We start from the raw sequence: 9,153 nt of genomic DNA on the forward strand, positions 1-9,153 counted from the left end.
GGAAGAGAGGGAGCGAAAGAGACAGAGCGAGCACGCCAGAGACAGACAGACAGAGACAGACAGAGAGATGGAGTCCAATGGCACTTGGTGAGATCCCCCTTTCCAGTTCTAACTGGAGGAGGAAGAAACCTAACAGCACAGCTTGCATTCTTTATTAGTGGAAGGGAGCAAGAGTCCAGTCGCACCTTAACGACTAACAAAATGTGTGGCAAGGCATGAGCTTTCATGAGTCACTGCTCACTTCTTCAGGATCAGCTAGAATGTGAGTCCATCTGTCTTTATATCTTAGAGAGTGAAGTGATTTCAGACGCCAAATGACAATAGCAGGGAATGGTAATGAGAGAAGAAACCTAAGACTCAATTCAGTCCAGAAGGATGCATTGTCTTGAGCTTCATTATCGGTTGTAATTCAGTAGTCTCTCTTTCTAATCTCCCTTTGAAATTCCTGCTACTCTTAGGTCAGCAACTGAATGTCCTGGAAGGTTAAAATGTTCCCCCACTGGTTTCTGACTGTTGTTCCTAATAGCAGTAGAAAGAGTAAGAGTCCAGTAGCAGCTTAAAGACTAACAAGATTTGCAGTCGGGTATGAGTTTTCGTGAGTCACTGCTCACTTCTTCAGATTTATTTCCATTTATTATTTGCATCCTCTTGGACTGAATCCTCCTGGATCAAACTGAGAATCCTTCTTGTTTCCTGTCTCATTACCAATGCTGGTATCTCCACACCTACCACCCCTCTGCATATCACACCTAATCCAATTAAGCCTGCTATTGAATTGTAATGATGAAAAACTGATATTGATGATGATATGAAGTAATTTGGAGCAGGGGTGGAAGCATTGTGGGAAGCCATTGGAGGGAGGGGAGGAACTGGGAATGGGGTAGACAATTGATAGAATGAAATGTTTTATATGTTGTATTCCTGAGAAAATAAAATTTGTTTACCAAAAAAAAAAAAAAAAAGCCTGCTATTGCCAATTAGCATCTGAAACCATCTTTATAAAGTTTATATCTCCAGTACCTCATGTTACATTTTATGGCACACATAGCCTGGCGGCAAAAAAGTGACATTTATGTCAGATCCAGCTCTTGTAACAAATGAGTTTGACACCTCTGTTCTAGACATACTTTTGCCTCCTCTGACATGGGTCCCACGTTTTCACATCCTTTCACAAATTGATGCAAAAATCTTCATGTGGACATACAGGGTTGATGCCTTCTTGCATTGGGATGTGCATCTCTTGTGGTGGAATGATACCTGTGTACAAATGTGGACTACCTTCTTCTGCATGGCATTATTTTCAATGAGAAAATATGCTACTGATGTCCATCAAAGGAAGCTTCAGCCCATTTGCCTAAGCAAAGGGGAGAAGTTCCCTCTCTCCTCTCAAACAGCAACTGGTTGGCAGATCAAAGATTACTAGAAGGCAAAAAAATGTGGGAATGGATTGAAGACAGATGTTTCTATGAACATTTTCATGTGTACCTTCCCCATAGCTACCTTTGCAGTGAAAAAAATCAGACCTCTTAAAATTTGACATAGTACTAATTGCTATATGTACAGCTGCCAAGAAGAGGAATAAATTTCTATGTAGACAAGAATACACATGCTATAATTTCATTTATACTCACCAACTAGCTCCTGAGGATCTTTCTTCTCCACTTCTGAAAAATCCTAAGAAGAGAGAAAACAAATATTGGCATAAAATAGACTTAAGGCATATACTACATAATCATTTTAAATACCTACATCACTCTTGCAGCAACTTTATAACACATGCCATAAAGATGCAACTGAAGGAATGATTTTCAGAACAGCATTATGTTTCTACTGAATTACAGACTGCTATACCTCTGAAATGCACCTAGCTGTATTATTCATGTAGAACATGTAGAAATTGCCCTCAATACCTATGGTCTCAGAACAAGATACTCTCTGCCCTCATCCTCTTAAAAATAGTTTATTCAAAAGTTAAACAAATTGCGAAGAGGTAGCTGCCATATAAGATGCTACTGATCTCCACCACTGTTCAAAGCACAACTGATCTTCTTTTCCATCCTGAGCAATTAATGTATTAGTCAACTGAAGAGTATAAAACAAAAGTCACTGGGATGCTTCAAACAATCATTGTTAAAGAGCTACATCTATAGTTTTGTTGGCCAAACCTATACATACATCAGAGGTACATAAGATAGGAGCTATTCAAGACAAACAGATCTGAAAAGTGGTGTGGCTGAGGACCAATCAACTTAGTTCCTCTAACACGAAGTCATAGTGACACCCACTAACTTTGCAGTTTCAGTACTGAAGTGTGTCCTTCCACATTTTCAGAGAGGGTATCATGAAAGGAAAGGATTAACACAGGACACTGCTGAGAGACTATCCCAGGGCACAGTGTGAGAAGCCAAACGTCATAAAAGGGAGGGGGGGGGAAGGGAAAGCAAGGCAAACCAAGAGAAGGGGCAAGCAAAAAGCACCCAAACTGCTTATAAAACTAATGCCAAACAAACGGCCAAATGTTAGGAGCAGCAGTAGCAGCGGCATCCTGTCTCCATCTTCTTTTCTTCTAGTAAGCCTTTGGTGATTTGCCAATATTCTACTGGAATACCCCTAGCTCACTCCTACACTGAAGCTATTCATTCAAACTGAAATGGGCAAAATGCGGCCTATTTGTCACCTAGCAATGTAACTGTGCTGCCGTGCTTCTTTCTTTTTCTTTTTTTGCCAAGTAGCCAAAGCAGGGGCTTTTAAGGGGGCCAAGGTTCAATAAACTAGTTTAGGATTCTGCTCTGCCAAATCCAGGATGGTAACAACACGTTTCAAGAGCCTCAATCTCTGAAGGATTAGTATCTGATATTTTGGTAGTACTAGCAACAGCATGGGGGCTTTTGCAGCTTTTTGCTAAGGACTACTGGGGCTTCAAGAATGCTTGTGCCACAAAAACACAAGACTAATTTTTTTAAAAAAGAAAGAAGTTACGTTACAGAGAAAATGACACCCCCATTTCCCACTAGCCAGTTGGCAAAAAACCCCTACACCCCTTTATGTAAAACTGAAGCAAACTGTGTTGCTAATTCTTTCTATTGCCATATAAATCCTGGGATAGTTGCCTAATGTTTAAGCTCTAAAGGTTCAGAGGATTTAATGTTCTGCATTAAAAAAAAAACACCTGAAATAATATTTGACATTCAAAAAAATCAAGTTCCAGAACAGCAGTGATTATAATGATATGGGTGCTGCATTCTTGCAAAAGATACCAGGAGCTGGATTTTTACAATGTAATTATTTTCATAGATAACAGAACATGCAATATGCTTAACAGGAATAAAGCAGGACAGCTATATATATCAGACTAGAAGCAACAGTTAAATTTGATGAGCAAGTCAGTCAGCTAAAAAGAACGTTAGGAAGGTTTATGTGTATTGGGAATTAGGTTTCCTTTGCTCAAAAGCTAGTTGAATCTGACTCTAGGAGGCGGTACTCATCTCTGTTTCCAAGCTGAAGAGCCAGCATTGTCTGAAGACATTTCTGTGGTCATGTGGCCAGCATGACTAAATGCCAAGGCACACGGAATGCTGTTACCTTCCCACCGAAGCAGTACCTATTTATCTACTTGCAATTTCTTGCTTTCAAACTGCTAGGTTGACAGGAGCTGGGGCCAGAGACCGGAACTCACTCCATCATGCGGCCCACTCGGGTCTTGAACTGCTGAACTACAGACCTTCTGGTCTGCAGCTCAGCGTCTTATCCTCTGAGCCACCACAGCCCTTGTACTGGGAATACAAGAGGCTGGTGAAATAACTCACTTGCATATTACAGCAGCTGACTGAAAGCCCTTACCAATGGAATCTAACAATGTTCTACAAAGGGATTTCACTCACTGAGGTGCAGGAGACCCCTTCCTGCTTCATGATTCCCTATCAATTTCCAGCACCTTCCTACCAAAAAAGTAGTCTTCCATGAACTTTAACCAATAAGCTGGGTATATGTATGACTACTATCACTAAAGGCAGATATTCCAAATCACAAATCAGAGGCTATCCAGGCAGGAAGCAAAATGGAGGCACAATGGGTGACCTTGGGCCAGTCACTCACTTTGTCTAGCCTATCTCACAGGACTGTTGTGATGACAAAACAAAGAAAATTATGTAAGACACTTTGGGCCCCCAACAGGGAGAAGGGTGGGATATAAGGTGAGAGCGGTGGTGCAGGCAGTTAAAGCCTGCAAAAAGTAATCTATCACCGAACAGCCTTAAAAGCTGTTCGAGCCCCACCGCGGCCGGGGTGAGCTCCCGGCCCATGTCCCAGCTCCCGCCCACCCAACGGTTCGAAAGCCCTTAAGGCAAATAGATAAATGGGTACCCACTCCTAGAGTGGGGGGGCACCCTACCCTTCCTCCAATAAAAAAATTGGAGAGCAGCAGTGGCGGCTGAGTGGCTGGACGGTGGTGCGAACGGCGATCTGGCAGGAAAAGAACATGGCGGCGGGCCGGCAGGAGACAGCGGGCGACTTGGATGGCGATTGGCCTGGGGCGACATGGCAGCGTGGTGACGCAACGCGGTTGGAGCCTGCGGGACAGAGACCAACGGTTACGGCATCGCACGCCTTAAAAGACCACCCCAAAAGAGCCATAGGAAGAGAGAGAGACCTCCGCCGAAGACGCCGTTGCCTAGACACAGCAAAAAGAATCCGCCACGAAAGAACAACAGAAGACCAATGCTGCATAGGTGCCTAGTAAGGCACTCCCCCTCCCCCTTGCATTGTGGCTCTAGCTAGGCAATTAAATGTCTATGTAAACCACTCCGAGCCTGTCTAATATGTAATGTAATGTAATGTAATGTAATGTAATGTAATGTAATGTAATGTAATGTAAAGCAAATAAATAAAATGACTTGTGACTACTTTGCATAAATACTTTTAATAGCTTGGACCAAATAGCAAGTCTCTATTCCATTCAGATGTTTGCACAGCTATAGTACTAATTCCAGAACATGGAATTTCATGCATATTTACTCTGAAATAATTTCCGAAGAGTTAATGAAGGCTTACTGCCAAATGACAGAACTGCAAACTAAGACTCTTACTGCTATTGTAATTATTTTTTTAAGATAGGAGAAACGGCAGTAACATGAGAGAGTTCTTATAGGGAAAAATGGCACCAGTAACCATTAGAGGCCAACTGTCCAACATTGCTTTGTAAATAATTTACAGCACTGAAACTAAGAGAGAACCCATGTCTCTACACTGTGGCAGAATAGCATACTCCCATGTTCAGGGTTTTGGAGGGTCACAATATCTAGTATGCCAACTTTGCTTCTTTTAAGCGCCTACAAGCTTTTCAGATGTACTATATTTTAGGGAGGTACAGAAGAAGAATACTCACTTCAATTGTTAGAAAGGTCTCACTCATCTCTCTTTCGTGATGCTTATTGTACATTATGTACATTAGAGAAAAGGCACAATATTTTCCCTGCAATTCTAGTTTTTACCCTCTTTTCCAAATCTACAGAGAAAAATCAGCCAGTGTAGTCTTCAGCACTTCAGGGCACATCAGAGCTAACTCATCACACAATGAAGTCAACAGGCCCTCCTAAGTAATCAGCCATCAAATACTCTCCTTGCTCAGAAGACATAAATTCTGCTTACTGCAGGAAAAGGTATGCCCAATACTTCATGACTGAACTAGCCCACGGCATGACAAAGCCTTTCATTACTACACAAAGTCATTTAAGAACTCTTAAGTATATAGCTTCGGAAGTCAGAGGCCACGTAACTCCTATGTGCCATTTTATAAGTTCAAAACCTTTATATACAGTAACTGCCTGATTGTGTATGTGATAGAAGTCTCTCTTTCAAAAAGTGATACAATTCTTTCTTTCAAAAGTGACAGTTGACAGATCAAGGATGTGGCTTAACTATAGGTAACAGCAAAGATGAGGACACCAGACACAGTTGGCACAATTCCCCTCTCACAGCTTTCCCAAAGCTTCCTGGATACAGACTGGTGAAACCATACAAAGCTTTGCTTTGTTCAAAGAACCACTTGCTTGTGGACTTCAGAGCAGAGACTGATTGAAATGACACGAAATAAGAGAGTGAACAGAATCTCTAACTGCACAATTTTTAATCACCACCCCAAGCCTCCTGGAGAAAATTTAGCTTGCTAAGATTGTTCTAAGAAGCTTTTCAAAGAAAGACTACAATCCTAGTGTGCCAAAAGTAGATATAACTTGCATAGTAGACCTTCACACCCATGTAGAAACATGCACATACACTGTCAAGTAATCAAGGGTCATCTACATGTTTAGTTACCATCTCAGTTATTCACTGATCTCACCCACTGTCAGCAGTGCCAGAGGATAACAAGGTAATCTTTTGTTATCATAAGTTGTGGGATGTTGTGGATGTCTGATCTGGAATGGGGGAGGAAAGGAGTCAAGTCAAAGTGTCTGTCTGCTGAACAGTTGTAACCTGTTGGCCACATTAAAGTCAGTCTGCAGAAAAAAACCTGCATTATTTAGCTGCTGGCCACCTTGCATCACCAGGAAAATATGAATTCCCAACAAGAACAGTTGACCTTCTGCACTTCTGTAAGTGAGCTCAACAGCAGCACTTTCGTCCTACCTGATACTGTACTGATGAGCAAAGACAGCAAGGCTGATGCAGTCAATAAAGATGCTAGCAGTGTCAACACCTCACAGAACAGTTCAGTACAAACTCTGTATGAAACACAAGTCCCTGATCCTACAGTAGCTCATTAGCAGCCACAGAACACTGAAAACCTCAGGCCAAACTATTCAAATTTCATGGCCCAGTTGCATTCATCCTGACAACTACCTTGTGAAGCAGGATTGGTTGAGCTAAGAAGTGACTGGCTGAACATTGCACGGTGTGCTTCATGGCTGACCAATGATTTGAACCCAGATCTTCTGCGTCCAACACTTTTTAAAAAATACTTTTTATTGCTTTTCTTCCTACAAAACTAAAACTACAAAGAGAGTAACAAGAAAACATGGTTGCACTTACCTGTAACTGATGTTCATCGAGTGTCTTCTGTGCTGGCACACATGGGACTGCCGGAAGGCAGGCCTGCCGCGGAAGAACATTCCAAGAGCTTTCTCAATCCTGTAAGAATTGAGTCCCCCCTCCCCTCGGAGAGAATTGTGAAATGAGCCATTTCCCGCCCATTTGGTCACGTGACGAGGGGAGGGGGAGGCACCTCTCTCTCTCAGTCCTAACCTGCCGCCGTGGAAAATACAAGTCGTCCACAGCGGGGAAGGAGGGAGGGATGTGTGCCAGCACAGAAGACACTCGATGAACATCAGTTACAGGTAAGTGCAACCATGTTTTCATCTTCGTGTCTTCTGTGCAGTCCCACATGGGAGTCTAGCAAGCTACACAAGACTCGGAGGCGGGTGTGGGCGAACAGTCTATTTAAGTAACGATTGTAACACTGCTGCACCCACAGATGCGTCAGCTTTAGAATCAACATCGATTGAATAGTGTTGAATGAAAGTCTAAGACGAAGACCAAGTAGCTGCTTTACATATGTGAGAAATATTGATAGACGCCGCGAAGGCAGTCGAGGTAGTTTGTGCCCTCGTAGAGTGGGCTCGGACTGGAAAGGGACAGGGGAGACCTGCAGAGGCATAACTGCTATGAATGGCTGAAACAATCCATCTGGAGATGGATTGCCTCGAGGCCGTCTGTCCCTTTTTGGGACCAGTGCAACAAACAAACAAACAAACTGTGGACCTGAACACCGACGTGCGTATCAAGTAAAACAATAACGCTCGTCTGAGATCCAAAGTATGTAACTCCTTATCTACTTCGGAAACTGGACTGGGGAAGAAGTAGGGAGGACTATGTCCTGTGAAGTATGGAACGCAGTAGGCACCTTTGGCCGGAATCTGTGCTTGGCCGTAGCATCACCTTATCAGGGTGAAATTCTAAACATGGGGAATCCATTCGAAGGGCTTGTAATTCCCCAACTCTACGAGCCTAAATAATGGCGACCAAAAAAATGACCTTGTGTGTCAAATGAACTAATGAACTCTTATCCAGTGGCTCAAACGGAGCCGCCATCATCTGTGTTAACACCAATTTGAGATCCCATTGAGGGAAGGGAGGCCGTACTACAGGGAATTTGATGTACAATCGCCTTAGAAACCGTTTCGATAAGGCATTGGAAAATATCGGCTTGGATTCAATTCCCAAGTGGAAAGCCGATATGGCCGCAAAGTGAACCTTAATGGACGAAGGGGAAAGACCTTGGTCAATTAGTGTCAGGAGGTACTCAAAGATCTCCATCAAAGGACAAGTGTCCGGGCGAATCTTACGGTCTTGCGCCCAAATAGTAAATCGACACCATTTGGCCTTATAGGACTTTCCGGTGGAGGGTTTACGGGAAGCCAGTAGTATTTCCGTTACCTGATCAGAACAAGTATCTACGTGGAAATGAATGCGTGTAGATTTAGGGTGTGGGGGGCAGGGTGGCGAGTATGACCGATCCGTAGCAAGTCTGGAACTTGCAGTAATGGGCACCTTTCGTTCCCTGTTAGCGTTAGCAGCAGCGGGAACCAAGGCCGACGGGGCCATAGCGGAGCTATCAGTATGCACGCTGATCTGTCGTGTGCTAGTTTTGTCGACACTCTCGGTAAGAGGGGAAGAGGCGGAAAAGTATAAAAAGTCCATCTGAGGAGGAATGTATCCCCCAGACAGTTGTCCCCCTTTTGTGACCTGGCACAGAACAACAGGCACCTTGCGTCTGCCGTCAAGGCAAAGAGGTCTACCTCCGGCCAACCCCACCTCTGGAATATGGGGATCAGGTACGTGAACGGAATGGACCACTCGTGGACCATGAGAGCTGTTCTGCTGAGTATGTCTGCTAGGCTGTTTTGAGAGCCCGGAATGTGAACCACTGAGAGGTGGAATCCCTGTTCGAATCGCTAATTCCCAAATGAGCGAAGCTTCCTTGCATAGGGAAAGGGAACCTGTACCACCCTGCTTGTTGACGTAAAACATCGCGACTGTATTGTCCATAATTATTTGAATAGACTTCCCAAGGCCGGAATCTGCAAGAGAGAGAAGGGCGTATCTTACCGCTCTAAACTCAAGTCTGTTGATATGAAATTTAGACTCCGTGGGGGACCA

At 43.6% G+C, this 9,153-nt stretch overlaps 1 protein-coding gene across 1 annotated transcript in view; it reads right to left on the bottom strand.

The window, feature by feature from the left end:
• SAP30BP (SAP30 binding protein) overlaps nt 1-9,153 on the bottom strand; it is a 73,899-nt gene that overhangs the window by 28,373 nt on the left and 36,373 nt on the right. Inside the window, 2 exon segments of the mRNA XM_015414473.1 lie at nt 235-255; nt 1,605-1,674. Of these exon segments, the coding sequence (XP_015269959.1) occupies nt 235-255; nt 1,605-1,674 (91 nt within the window).

This window comes from Gekko japonicus, unplaced genomic scaffold (assembly GCF_001447785.1).
Source record: "Gekko japonicus isolate JY-2015 unplaced genomic scaffold, Gekko_japonicus_V1.1 scaffold277, whole genome shotgun sequence".
Taxonomy (NCBI): Eukaryota; Metazoa; Chordata; class Lepidosauria; order Squamata; family Gekkonidae; genus Gekko; species Gekko japonicus.